A 14423-nucleotide genomic window follows, 5' to 3' on the forward strand; every position below is an offset into this window, starting at 1 on the left:
AAAATTTAAGTAAATGGAAAATACACTTACAAGCAAGTCATTACAAGTATTCTAAAATACCATCTAGCATATAAAAGCTCATACTTGAGCAACCTTGAGTACCTCATGCATTTTATTTTTTATTTTTTTTCAAGAAATACGTTTATTATTCTTATATTTTGACATGTTCTATAGTTGCCTCTGGATTTTTTTCTTTTTCTTTCCCTCCTCCCCCTTTTCCCTCTATGTTGTTGCAGTTGTTGATTTTATTAGTACTATTAAATCTATTTAAGTTTTAAACTAACTGTACAGGCAAATAATAAAGGCCAGGAACAAAGACTGTTTAGAAAGAGTTCAGTCCTCAGCTTAGTTTACAATCACATTTTCACTGTATTCCTTGGCAAAAAACTAAATAATAATTCATGATTGTCTAAATTCGAGGCAAGAAGAAAATTAAGTCAATAGAGCTTAATTAAAATAAAGGTTACCTTTGTTACTGATTGGTGCAACTTATATAGTGAATTTACTACTGCCACATTTCTTCTCTGTCCTTCGGTAAGAGGTCCAATCACCTGACTTGCATCCCCTTGTGTGGAGAGCTGTAAGAATTCAACACAAAAAGATATTACCAAAATGACAGCTCATATTTAACTGGGGGGAAGTTTATGGTCCTCTGACAAAGCGAATGTTAACTGAAAATATTCAAGTCAAGCTCTGGACCTCAGGCATAGCCAGGAATCTCTGTAGAGATAACATGATGAGCCTAGAAGCCTAATTAGTCTCACACAGGAAGAACACCCTTCATCAGTCCTTCATAGCTGGTGGACTCCTCAGGCAAGTGTGACCAAAAAGTCCAGGATGTGCTGTTATTCTGATACATCAGCATAGTGTTTCTGAGGAACACCTTCTGCCAGCCATCTTTTTTTCTATTCAAAAACTCAGGGAAAAAAACCCATCCCCCCAAAAAAAGAAAAAAGAAAGGAGAGAGGGTGGGAGTAATAAAAATAAACCTACATCCTATTTGACATTTGACAGTCATAATAGTCTAATGAAATGAGAGATAAACAGAGAGCACTACACTCTTTATTTTGTAGATTAAAAAGAAAGTTGTGTACTATTATACTGTGTATGGAAGATCAGTAGAAGTGGTACTAATACATGCATATTAGGGGAAAGGACATGAAATTTTTATCGAATCAAATCTAAAACTATTATAGTCCCATTTAAGAAAAAAGCCCACGTATAACCATTCTCATATTCATCAGATTTTAATCCAATCCTCTTTAACAATTATTAAAGGTCAATTAAACTTGATTATGAAAATAAAACATGAGGAAATAAGTATATGGGCGGATGCACATATCAAATACGAAAAACTGACCATTTAGGAAACAGACAAAACTAAGAGCATCTTCCCTTTGTTAAAATGAGACAAATAAAATATGAGTGAAAGAAATACTAGGTGTTCTACTCTCTTTGATACTCACATATACATTTTCAAAATTAAATTCAATTCCCACTTTTTCAATTCCTACTTATGGCAATAATATTTAATTTCAAAAATATAAAAACTCCAATTAGAATAAAGAGAATGATCCCTCATTAAAGTTTTAATCCATGATGATGGTTTAAGTCAACATAAAGCTTTCTGACATTAGGTTAAATAATTTCAACTTATTTTGCCTTTCCTCATGGACAAATAGTTACCAAATTATTATCAAGTTGTTTTCTAAACAGTCATTTGTAAGTTGGTGGGTTGAAAGAAAAAAAAATGTAGTATTTTCCCTATAGAAACCATGTTAAAAAATCAATGGTTAGACCTCAGATGAACTCACATAGTCCAGTTTAATCTACAGTGTGGTGAACTAAGACTAACAGAAGCCTGAGCTCCCAGAAGAAGGCAGATGATGGGCTCCACGCTATGGCGAGGGTGAGGGAAGGCACCCAAAACCACTGTGGAGATTTCAGTGGCAGTGGTATTAATGGTTACAATAGACTCAGGGGGTTAGAAGCTAAATATGTATTTCATTATAACAGGCATTTAAAATCTGTGAGTTCTAGCTCTACACTTTTAAAACTCCAATCTCTCTTGAGATTTTCTCCAAATAATTTTGAAATACTAACAAAGAAATGGGAAAATAATTTCTCTGATGTTATCCTATTTCCACTTATTATATGTATTCCATATTTAATAAAGAGGCTCACTGCTAGTAATGGGTGGAGACCATTTTATTACTACTAAGAACTAATCATACTTACAGGGTTTAAAAACAGACAGAGGCCCACTTTACACCTATTAGGATGCTTTAACAAAAAAAGATAATAACAAATGTTGGCCATGAAATAGGAAACTCATATGCATTGATAGTAGGAATTTAAAATGGAGCAGAGGCTCTGGAAAACAGCCTGGCCACTCCTCAAAAGTAAACAGAAGTGAAAACATATCCAGCAATTCAACTCTTACATATATATACACAAAGAAATAAAAAGTACATTCACACAAAAATGCGTACACAACTCTTCACAGAATCATTATTCCATAGCATAACAGTCTCAAAATGGAAACAACCCAAATGTCAACTCTAGATGGATAAATAAGATGTAGAATATCCATACAATGGAACATCCCTCAGCAAAAGAAAAAAAAAAAAAATTAGTCCAACTAAAAATTAGTCCCTAGCTAAGAAGATCACCTGGGTTTCCCTCCAGCATCACTCCTGTCTAATCTTTTGGGGGAAAGTAATTTCAAACTTACAAAATGTTATAAAAATAAAAACAGTGTAAGGAACACACATTTATGCTTTACTCAGATTTACCTGTTGCTAACACTTTATCTCATTTGCTTTATTATCCGTAGTCTCTTTCCCCCTTTCATACACATATACACACATGTGTGAGTATAATTTTTTTCTGAATCATACATACATTATGGCCCTTTGTCCCTAAGAATTTTTATTTCCTAAGCATAGTAGTATTCTATTATAAAAGCTCAGTTCAGTCATCAATTTCTTAAGCTCACAATGATACAATTCTTCTATCTGTAATCTGCCATGTTTTCAAGAAATTCTGGTTTCTTTTAGTGAGAAGTGGTATTAGAGACCAAGACCTGGGCCCTGGGTGTGTTTGTTGCTACTTACTGCTACAATAACTCTTAATTAATTCAATATTTTTTAAAAAATGATTACTTGAATACCCTGGACTCTTACTTAGGTCCTTGTCTTCTTCTCCATCAGGTTATAAGAGCTATATAGTAAATTCCCATATACTGATAAACTAGACTTCACAATTAACATTCTATAATTTGTTTTATATCACATGTGTGCATGCTAAATCATTTCAGTTGTGTCTGATTTTTGGCAACCCTATGGACAGTAGCCCCCCAAGCTCCTCTGTCCGTGGGATTCTCCAGGCAAGAATACTGGAGTGGATTGCTGTGCCCTCCTTCAGGGGATCTTCCAAACCCAAGAACTGAATCCATGTCTCAGGCACTGGAAGGCAGGTTCTTTACCACTTCCCTGGTGGCTCAGATGGTAAAAGTGTCTGCCTACAACTCAGGAGACCCGGGTTTGATCCCTGGGTTGGGAAGATCCCCTGGAGAAGGAAATGGCAACCCACTTCAGTACTCTTGCCTTGAAAATCCCATGGACGGAGGAGCCTGGTAGGCTACAAGTCCCTGGGGGTCGCTGGACATGACTGAGTGACTTCACTTTCACTTTTCTTTACCACTAGTGCCACCTGGGAAGTCCTTTATATCACATGCCTATCATCTATCCTCAACTCATTTTTTTAGACATCAGTATACTTCACCCCTAAACACTTTATGCATGCATATAATTAATTGGCATTCAATATTTACTTTCAGGTTTCTTCTTACTTTTAAGGTAAAATTTATATAATGTAATGTAGACAGAGTGTCATTAGTTTTAATAAATTATTTTATTTGTGTAACACTAACCACATCATTCCAGGAGGGTCTTTCATCCCAATTTCCACTCAACACCACTCTTCTGGTTTGGTAAGTCTTAACTTTTAAGTGGGGCTACATTCACAGATAATATGGAAGGATACCTTTAATGAGTTCCAACGATATATTTCACATATCAGCCAGTCTTTTACCAGTTCCTGCTACCTCCTGTGTATTCTTCTTGGTGAAAAATTTTATTTTTACTAACACATATTATTTTGAAAACCACCAAAAGTAATGAACAACTTTTTTCTAACATTTTATTATGAACACTTAAGACTTGTACAATGAACACCAATATACTAATTAGATTCTATAACAGCATTTTATAAACTTGCTTATCTTATTCATGTCTCTATGCATTTTATATATTTGATGCATCTCAAAACAACTTATAGGCATCATTATATTTGTTACCAATGACTTCATCTCATTGATCAGTTTTGTCTATTCTATATCTTTATATAAAGTTTTTGTGTATATAAGTATAAAGCTTCTTTCAGCATAGTATTACTGGTTTTCATCCATTTTTGTCCCTATCTATTGCTATGTCCTATTCCACTATATGAATTTACCTGATTTTATTTTACCCATTCTCTTACTGTTTCTAAAATGTTTGCAATAAAATGAATACTAGACTTTGGAGAAGGCAATGGCAACCCACTCCAGTACTCTTGCCTGGAAAATCCCATGGACGGAGGAGCCTGGTGGGCTGTAGTCCATGGGGTCCCTAGGAGTTGGACACGACTGAGCGACTTCACTTTCACTTTCATGCATTGGAGAAGGAAATGGCAACCCACTCCAGTATTCTTGCCTGGAGACTCCCAGGGACGGAGGAGCCTGGTAGGTAGCCTGTTTAACTTGTAGGTGAAATGATCCTAAGACCGCCCTATGATCAATGACAGTTGAGGGCTACAAGTAAAAGAAAGAAAACTGACAATTCAAGAGATGAGTTGGATGAGAGCTTTAAATTTCTTTCAGATAATATACTCTTTTGGGGAATTATAACGTTGGTGACTTAGAAGAATGTCTAAAAAGAACAAGAAAATATATTATAGATTAGTTATGAATTTCATACAGTTAAGTTACTTTCCAGATATTCTATTGTTCTAGTGTTCTTTTCATCTGTAATTTCTATTACTGCTAAGGATATGTCAAAGGTTCAGGATAACTTTTTTTTTAAATGTGGATTTGGTCGTAATAATTTTAAATATTTCTTTGCAATCACATGTAAAACAAATGACGAAAATATGTATTAGAATTTCACAGACTTAGAATAATGCAAAATGTATACTAATCTACAATGGTTCCTGAGTGAAAAAAAGTCAAAACATTTTTATATTAAATCAGATATTCTTAACAAAAACTGAAACAAGTTCTGATGAACCTTCAGTTATAGTTACATCTACATTAGTTTTTCTGAAAGTGGTGAATATACTTGGATTACAATTGCCGAATTTAAAATTTAATGTGAAATTTATATTAAAACTCTCAAATTCTCTCAAATTCGCTTTTTATCCAATTTTGTAGTTCACAGCACAAAAAAAAATTTTTAATTACACACAAAAAGACAAATATCATATGCTATTGCTTATGTGGAATCCATAAAAAGGGTATAAAACTACAAAACAGAGGTAGAAAACAAACTTATAGTTACCAAGAAGAAAACGCAGGAGGGATAAAGTGGGAAACTGGGATTGACATAGAAACACTACTACATATAAATTAGACAACTAATAAACAGCTACTGTATAGCAAAAGGAGCTCTACTTGATGTTCTGTGATGAATTGTAAGGAAAAGAATCTTAAAAGAGTGAATACTGGTATATAAGCAAAACTGATTTACTTTGCTGTACACCTGAAACAAACACAAAAACTATCAGATCAGATCAGATCAGTCGCTCAGTCGTGTCCAACTCTGCGACCCCATGAATCGCAGCACGCCAGGCCTTATCCCAATAAATTGTTTTTTTAAAAAGGAAAAAAAAAAAACTCACAAAAGGCAAAGTATTATTACTACTGTTATTTTTAACAACAAAAAAAATGGAGTGTATAAAGGGCAAATATCTAGCTCTCAGACTGCCACTCCCCAATCCCACACAGAGAAGACGTCAGCAATTAACTGTGGTCCTGTTACAGCCTTGTAACACAATGTTCCAGCCAGTCACTACAGATCTCTTAGACACAGTAGATGAAATCTATCTGTAATCCCAGAGTGACATCATATCAGTTTTTCTGGACATATGGAAATGTGAGTCTAAGTGTATCCTATGGTTCATCTAAATACTTTTGAGGTCAAGAGATGCTGATGAGCAATATATTCCAAGAGTCTCAAAACTGCTGTGCCCCTTCATAGCCCACTATTAGAAATGCATCCTAAGAAAATAATAAAGCTGTATGCAAAAGATGATGTTACTTATAAAACAGAGAAACTAGAAAGCCCTACATGTCTAAGAACAAGAGAATAGTTGGGTATATCAGGCAGTTCACAAGCTGGAAAAAATAACAATGGAAGATGCTTACATTATAGTGTTAACTGTATAAAACAAACAAAAACAAAGATTTGTCTGTGTAGCAGTTTGCTCTCACAAACACACACACACACAAAAAAAAACTGGAAAGAAATAAAGCAAAAATGTTAAACAGTAGTATGAGGGATTATATAATGTGTAAGGTTACCATATACTAGTAAAAGGCACTATGGAATTTCATAGAGTATCTAAAGCTTAATTTACAGAACACACTTCAAAATTGTCACACAATTTCCTTCATTGTAAAAATGAAAGATGTACAATTCCATTCCTGAAAGATTTAATATAATATGAGAAAATAAACTGCTTTGGTTACTGTTTACTTCCCCAGAAGGTTTTTGGGAAGATAATCTCATTTGATCTACTTATCTGTGATGCAGATTAAAATAACTAATTTTTATTTATACTTATCAAATGCTTTCATTATAATTACCTGGTTTACAGCAAAAAAGAATCATAATTAAATATCACTAAACTTATTATAACATGCCAATTATCTTATTAAAAATCTATACACAGATGCACATTCACAATTAAATTATCTAATATCCCTAATACTACATAGTTTTTAATATATTAGAAATTGTATTGCATTTGAAATTCAGAGATAGGACATGTTTCTGCAATGTTTACAGCAAAGGACAAACTCACAGGTTTACACAGCAATTCTTCATTTTCCTGGCATGTCAACCTAACTGAACTTGTTTGATGAATAAAATTAATTTTCTTAGGTGTTGAAACTATCAGAAAATATTTTCATGAAAATCTTGCTACACTGTCCATCAACACTTTCTGGTTTCATAAATAAGATGGGGGCATATACCTTAAGAAGGCAAATTCTACTTCCCCTTTCTGTATGTTCACTAGTGACTGGTATTTCTGTGCTATTACACATCTTTGTTTTAAAAGTGATTCTATCAGATCTTCATAGTGTCTATATGGCTGCTTGCCTCTTCACTCATTAACAGCTTTAGGCTATTACATCTTCTGAGATTTTGTGTTTCTTTTTCCTTTTAATTTAATGATTTAACAAATCCTTCTCTTGCTCTTAAGATGTAAGTTGCCTCTTTTTGATCCTCTTTCCCCTCCTCTTGGTCTAACTTGCTTTAAATTGGGAAGCAAGAGGACAGACTACATGCAAACTGGGAGACTTCTCCATGAAGTAAGTTTATACTTTAGTGCATGAACACTGTGACATCAATTCTAGAAGTTCAGAGGATGGTTTTAGTTCTTTCCTAGTTCTTATATTTCAGACTACTGAATTTCTCAAATACTTGACTACTTGATTAAAAAAAAAAAAAACAAACAATTGTTACTATACATCTGTTTAGCTAAAAATAAGGACAAGTCCGTTCAACTACAGAATAGATTCAATGGTAATGTTACATCGAGACATCAGACTAGAACGTCACACAGATCTGATAGTAAAGAAATGACAACTTGAGATGGGTTCCCTTTTGGGCAGTTAACATAAAACTAAAAAGCTGGAAGTCAAATCTTGTTTATATATGAGTAAAACCAGCACACAGGAATCAACCATAGCTTTGTAATTCATAGCTGCATTGCTCAGACACCCTGGATTACTTTAAGACCCTTTTACCAATCTACCTTTCTCATCAACCTCCTCTAGATCTGCTCCCATGCTCCTGTCCTTTAAGTCAAAACCTCCACCCAGCACATGGGATTTGGTAACTACAGCGGGTAGGGAAGACAAACACAATTTGCTAGGAATGGATCACTTGAAACTTTTACTTTATTTTTCTTCAAAGAACCTTATGCTTTTGAACAACAGATGGAGTTTCCACCTACCCATGCCCAATCACTGGCTCCTAAAGCACTGGCTTTGTTAATTAAATTTATAGTTATAAGTCTTTATATTTTTAATTCTTTGAAGAGAAAATGGTTTACTGTCAGTTATACTGAGCTTTTTCCATTTTCCAATAATAAATACTAAGACTAATTTATTAATTGACAGAAAACCTCTTTGAATATATAGAGAATAAGATCTCTTTGATTTACATGGTTCAGGTTTAGTACAGACTGAAATTCAAACCATAGACTTTCTAATAAAATGTATTACCTTCAGAGATACAAAAAACTAAAATTTCAGCATCCAACTATTAAGACCTAAGCCAGTCAATATGATTTTTTAAAATAATTAGTTGTTTATTTATTTGTATATTATAGACTAATACTTTCACAGTTTTTGAGAGATATAAAGTCTAATGTAATTAAACCTATAATCATTTATGCATTATTAATTTTCATAGCAAGAAATTCTTTATATGGTCTACAGATAACTTTCAATTTAACCGGTCTTAATAGTAAAAAATTGTATTACTGAGCTCCAAGCTAATGAGGCTCTCTCTGAACATTAATCTTTTTTTTTTTCTTCCCCCCCTGAATATTAATCTTAATAGCAGTGTTTTTAATGTCAAACCAGAAAAAAAAAGATTAATTACCTGACTGAGGTAATTACATTTACTGTGATCAATGATACAGTTAGAATTCATCTTACTATGAACTTTCATATGACTTTTTGCTTTTTATTCTGTTTACTTTTCAGCATTTTACTGAACTGGTACTTGTCTTTATATCAATTTTTTCATCAATTATCTCTGAAGATACACATTCTATTTCTATTTTTCCAGTGGCCATAATTAAACTGTTAAAATTCATGCTCAACTTAGGTCAAAGTATCTATACCTTTATAGTCCTCCTGAATAACACAAGCATTTTAGAATGCTTTCAAACTCATTATCTTTTCATCAGTATAAACTTTAAAGTGAATTTGTATTTTAGGGGTTTTGTTTCCATGTCCTGAACTAGTCACTATTGTTTCTCATTTTATGCAACTAAGGCTTAAATTTACCTATATATTTACCAAGTGTGCTTACTATTCCTTCTTGCATTAAAAACCTTCCTTTAGAGTTAGATTTCCTCCTTCAGTGTTCAACCATTACAGGGCTTCCCTCTCACTCAGAGGGAAAACAATAAACAACAGAACTACTGTATGATTCAGCAATCTGAAGAAAATGCAATCACTATCTGGAAAAGACATATGCACCACAGTGTTCATTACAGCATTATTTACACTAGCCAAGACATGGAAACCACGTAAGGGTCCATGGACAAATGAATGGATAAAGGAAATGTGGTGCGTACATATAATGGAATATCATTCAACCACAAAAAAAGGAGGAAATCCTAACATGTATGACAACATGGATGGACTTTGAGGGCATTATGCTAAGTAAAATAAGTCAGATAGAGAAAAACAAATATTGCATGATTTCACTTATATGCAGAATCAAAAAACAAAACAAAACAAATTCACAGATAGAAAGAACAGATTGGTGGTTGCTAGAGATGAGGTGTAAGGGATGTGGTAAATGTAAAAACTTCCAGTTATAAAATAAGTAAGTCTAGGGATCTAATGTACACGAAGGAGACCACAGCTAACAAAACTGGATTGTATTAGTTCAGTTTAGTCGCTCAGTCCTGTCCGACTCTTTGCAACCCCATGGACTGGAGCACACCAGCCTTCCCTGTCCATCACCAACTCCCAGAGTTTACTCAGACTCAAGTCCATTGAGTCGGTGATGCCATCCAACCATCTCATCCTGTCGTCCCCTTCTCCTCCCACCTTCAGTCTTTCCCAGCATCAGGGTCTTTGCAAATGAGTCAGTTCTTAGCACCAAGTGACCACATTATTGGAGTTTTAGCTTCAGCATCAGTCCTTCCAATGAATATTCAGGACTGGTTTCCTTTAGGATGGACTGATTGGATCTCCTTGCAGTCCAAGGGACTCTCCAGAGTCTTTTCCAACACCACAGTTCAAAAGCATCAATTCTTTGGCGCTCAGCTTTCTTTATAGTCCAACTCTCACACCCACACATGACTACTGGAAAAACTACAGCTTTCACTAGATGGACCTTGGTCGGCAAAGTAATGTCTCTGCTTTTGAATATGCTGTCTAGGTTGGTCATAGCTTTTCTTCCAAGGAGCAAGTGTCTTTTAACTTCATGGCTGCACTCACCATCTGCAGTGATTCTGGAGCCCCAAAAAATAAAGTCTCTCACTGTTTCCACTGTTTCCCCATCTATTTCCCACGAAGTGATGGGACCAGATGCCATGATCTTAGTTTTCTGAATGTTGAGTTTTAAGCCAAGTCTTTCACTCTCCCCTTTCACTTTCATCAAGAGGCTCTTTAGTTCTTTGCTCTCTGCCCTAAGGGTGGTGTCATATGCATATCTGAGGTTACTGATATTTCTCCCAGCAGTCTTATTTCCAGCTTGTGCTTCATCCAGTCCAGCATTTCGCATGATGTACTCTGCATAAAAGTTAAACAAGCAGGGTGACAATAAATAGCTTTGACGTACTCCCCCAATTTGGAAACAGTCTTTTCTCCATCTCCAGTTCTAACTGTTGCTTCTTGACCTGCAAACGGATTTCTCAGGAGGCAGATCAGGTGGTCTGGTATTCCCATCTCTTGAAGAATTTTCCACAGTTTGTTGTGATCCACACAGTCAAAGGCTTTGGCATATCAATAAAACAGAAGTAGATGTTTCTCTGGAACTACTGCTTTTCAATGATCCAATGGATGTTGGCAATTTGATCTCTGATTCCTCTGGCTCTTCTAAATCCAGCTTGAACATCTGGAAGTTCACGGCTCACGTACTATTGAAGCCTGGCTTGGAGAATTTTGAGCATTACTTTGCTACCGTGTGAGATGAGTACAATTGTGCAGTAGTTTGAGCATTCTTTGGCATTGCCTTTCTTTGGAATTGGAATGAAAACTGACCTTTTCTGGTCCTGTGGCCACTGCTGAGTTTTTGAGATTTGCTGGCATTCTGGGTGCAGCACTTTCACAGCATCATCTTTCAGGATTTGAAATAGCTCAACTGGAATTCCATCACCCCCACTAGCTTTGTTCGTAGTGATGCTTTCTAAGGCCCACTTGACTTTGCATTCCAGGATGTCTGGCTCTAGGTGAGTGATCACACCATCATGGTTATCTGATTCATGAAAATCGTTTTTGTATAGTTCTTCTGTATATTCTTGCCACCTTTTCTGAATATCTTCTGCTTCTGTTAGGTCCATAGCATTTCTGTCCTTTACTGTGACCATCTTTGCATGAAATGTTCCCTTGGTATCTCTAACTTTCTTGAAGAGATCTCTAGTCTTTCCCATTCTGTTGTTTTCCTCTATTTCTTTGCACTGATCCCTGAGGAAGGCTTTCTTATCTGTCCTTGCTATTCTTGGAACTCTGCATTCAAATGGGTATATCTTTCCTTTTCTCCTTTGCCCTTTAGCTTGTCTTCTTTTCTCAGCTATTTGTAAGGCCTCCTCAGATGATCGCTTTGCCTTTTTGTATTTCTTTTTCTTGGGGATGGTCTTGATCACTACCTCCTGTACAATGTCATGAACCTCCATCCATAGTTCTTCAGGCACTCTATCAGATTTAATCCCTTGAATCTATTTGTCACTTCCACTGTATAATCGTAAGGGATTTGATTTAGGTCATACATGAATGTGGTGAGTTTTTTGTTGCTAAAAGAGTAAATCTTGAAAGTTCCCATCACAAGAAAAAAAAATTACATCCTTCTCCTTAAAATAACATGAACAGTACGAAAAGGCAAAATGATAGGATACTGAAAGAGAAACTCCCCAGGTCAGTAGGTGCCCAACATGCTACTGGAGATCAGTGGAGAAATAACTCCAGAAAGAATGAAGGGATGGAGCCAAAGCAAAAACAATACCAAGCTGTGGATGTGACTGGTGTTAGAAGCAAGGTCCAATGCTGTAAAGAGCAATATTGCATAGGAACCTGGAATGTCAGGTCCATGAATCAAGGCAAATTGGAAGTGGTCAAACAAGAGATGGCAAGAGTGAATGTCGACATTCTAGGAATCAGAGAACTGAAATGGACTGGAATGGGTGAGTTTAACTCAGATGACCATTATATCTACTATTGCAGGCAGGAATCCATCAGAAGAAATGGAGTGGCCCTCATGGTCAACGAAAGAGTCCAAAATGCAGTACTTGGATGCAATCTCAAAAACGACAGAATGATCTCTGTTCATTTCCAAGGCAAACCATTCAATATCACAGTAATCCAAGTCTATGCCCCAACCAGTAACGCTGAAGAAGCTGAAGTTGAACAATTCTATGAAGACCTACAGACCTTTCAGAACACCCAAAAAAGATGTCCTTTTCATTATAGGGGACTGGAATGCAAAAGTAGAAAGTCAAGAAACACCTGGAGTAACAGGCAAATTTGGCCTTGGAATATGGAATGAAGCAGGGCAAAGACTGATAGAGTTTTCCAAGACAATGCACTGGTCATAACAAACACCCTCTTCCAACAACACAAGACTCTATACATGGACATCACCAGATGGTCAACACCGAAATCAGACTGATTATATTCTTTGAAGCCAAAGATGGAGAAGGTCTATACAGTCAGCAAAAACAAGACCAGGAGCTGACTGTGGCTCAGACCATGAACTCCTTATTGCCAAATTCAGACTTAAATTGAACAAAGTAGGGAAAACCACTAGACCATTCAGGTATGACCTAAATCAAATCCCTTATGATTATACAGTGGAAGTGAGAAATAGATTTAAGGGCCTAGATCTGATAGATAGAGTGCCTGATGAACTATGGAATGAGGTTTGTGACACTGTAGAGGAGACAGGGATCAAGACCATTCCCATAGAAAAGAAATGCAAAAAAGCAAAATGGCTGTCTGGGGAGGCCTTACAAATAGCTGTGAAAAGAAGAGAAGTGAAAAGCAAAGGAGAAAAGGAAAGATATAAACATCTGAATGCAGAGTTCCAAAGAATAGCAAGAAGAGATAAGAAAGCCTTCTTCAGCGATCAATGCAAAGAAATAGAGAAAAACAACAGAATGGGAAAGACTAGGGATCTCTTCAAGAAAATCAGAGATACCAAAGGAACATTTCATGCAAAGATGGGCTCAATAAAGGACAGAAATGGTATGGACCTAACAGAAGCAGAAGATATTAAGAAGAGGTGGCAAGAATACACAGAAGAACGGTACAAAAAAGATCTTCACTACCCAGATAATCACGATGGTGTGATCACTGACTAGAGCCAGACATCTTGGAATGTGAAGTCAAGTGGGCCTTAGAAAGTATCACTACGAACAAAGCTAGTGGAGGTGATGGAATTCCGGTTGAGCTACTCCAAATCCTGAAAGATGATGCTGTGAAAATGTGCAACTCAATATGCCAGCAAATTTGGAAAACTCAGCAGTGGCCACAGGACTGGAAAAGGTCAGTTTTAATTCTCATCCCAAAGAAAGGCAATGCCAAAGAATGCTCAAACTACTGCACAATTGCACTCATCTCACACGCTAGCAAAGTAATGCTCAAAATTCTCCAAGCCAGGCTTCAGCAATATGTGAACCGTGAACTTCCTGATGTTCAAGCTGGTTTTAGAAAAGGCAGAGGAACCAGAGATCAAATTGCCAGCATCTGCTGGATCATGGAAAAAGCAAGAGAGTTCCAGAAAAACATCTATTTCTGCTTTATTGACTATGCCAAAGCCTTTGACTGTGTGGATCACAATCAACTGTGGAAAATTCTTCGAGATGGGAATGAATACCAGACCACCTGATCTGCCTCTTGAGAAATTTGTATGCAGGTCAGCAAGCAACAGTTAGAACTGGACATGGAACAACAGACTGGTTCCAAATAGGAAAAGGAGTTCGTCAAGGCTGTATATTGTCACCCTGCTTATTTAACTTATATGCAGAGTACATCATGAGAAACACTGGGCTGGAAGAAGCACAAGCTGAAATCAAGATTGCTGGGAGAAATCTCAATAACCTCAGATATGCAGATGACACCACCCTTAGGGCAGAAAGTGAAGAGGAACTCAAAAGCCTCTTGATGAAAGTGAAAGTGGAGAGTGAAAAAGTTG

The 14423-nt window shown here is 36.1% G+C and overlaps 1 protein-coding gene across 3 annotated transcripts in view; it reads right to left on the reverse strand.

The window, feature by feature from the left end:
• COG5 (component of oligomeric golgi complex 5) overlaps positions 1 to 14423 on the reverse strand; it is a 281698-nt gene that overhangs the window by 44671 nt on the left and 222604 nt on the right. For all 3 annotated transcript variants that reach the window (XM_010841464.1, XM_010841466.1, XM_010841465.1), the window contains one exon: positions 468 to 578. In XM_010841464.1, coding sequence (XP_010839766.1) covers positions 468 to 578 — 111 coding nt within the window. The remainder of the gene's footprint in view (positions 1 to 467; positions 579 to 14423) is intronic.

The sequence above is a fragment of the Bison bison genome, unplaced genomic scaffold (genome assembly GCF_000754665.1).
Source record: "Bison bison bison isolate TAMUID 2011002044 unplaced genomic scaffold, Bison_UMD1.0 scf7180017864162, whole genome shotgun sequence".
Taxonomy (NCBI): Eukaryota; Metazoa; Chordata; class Mammalia; order Artiodactyla; family Bovidae; genus Bison; species Bison bison.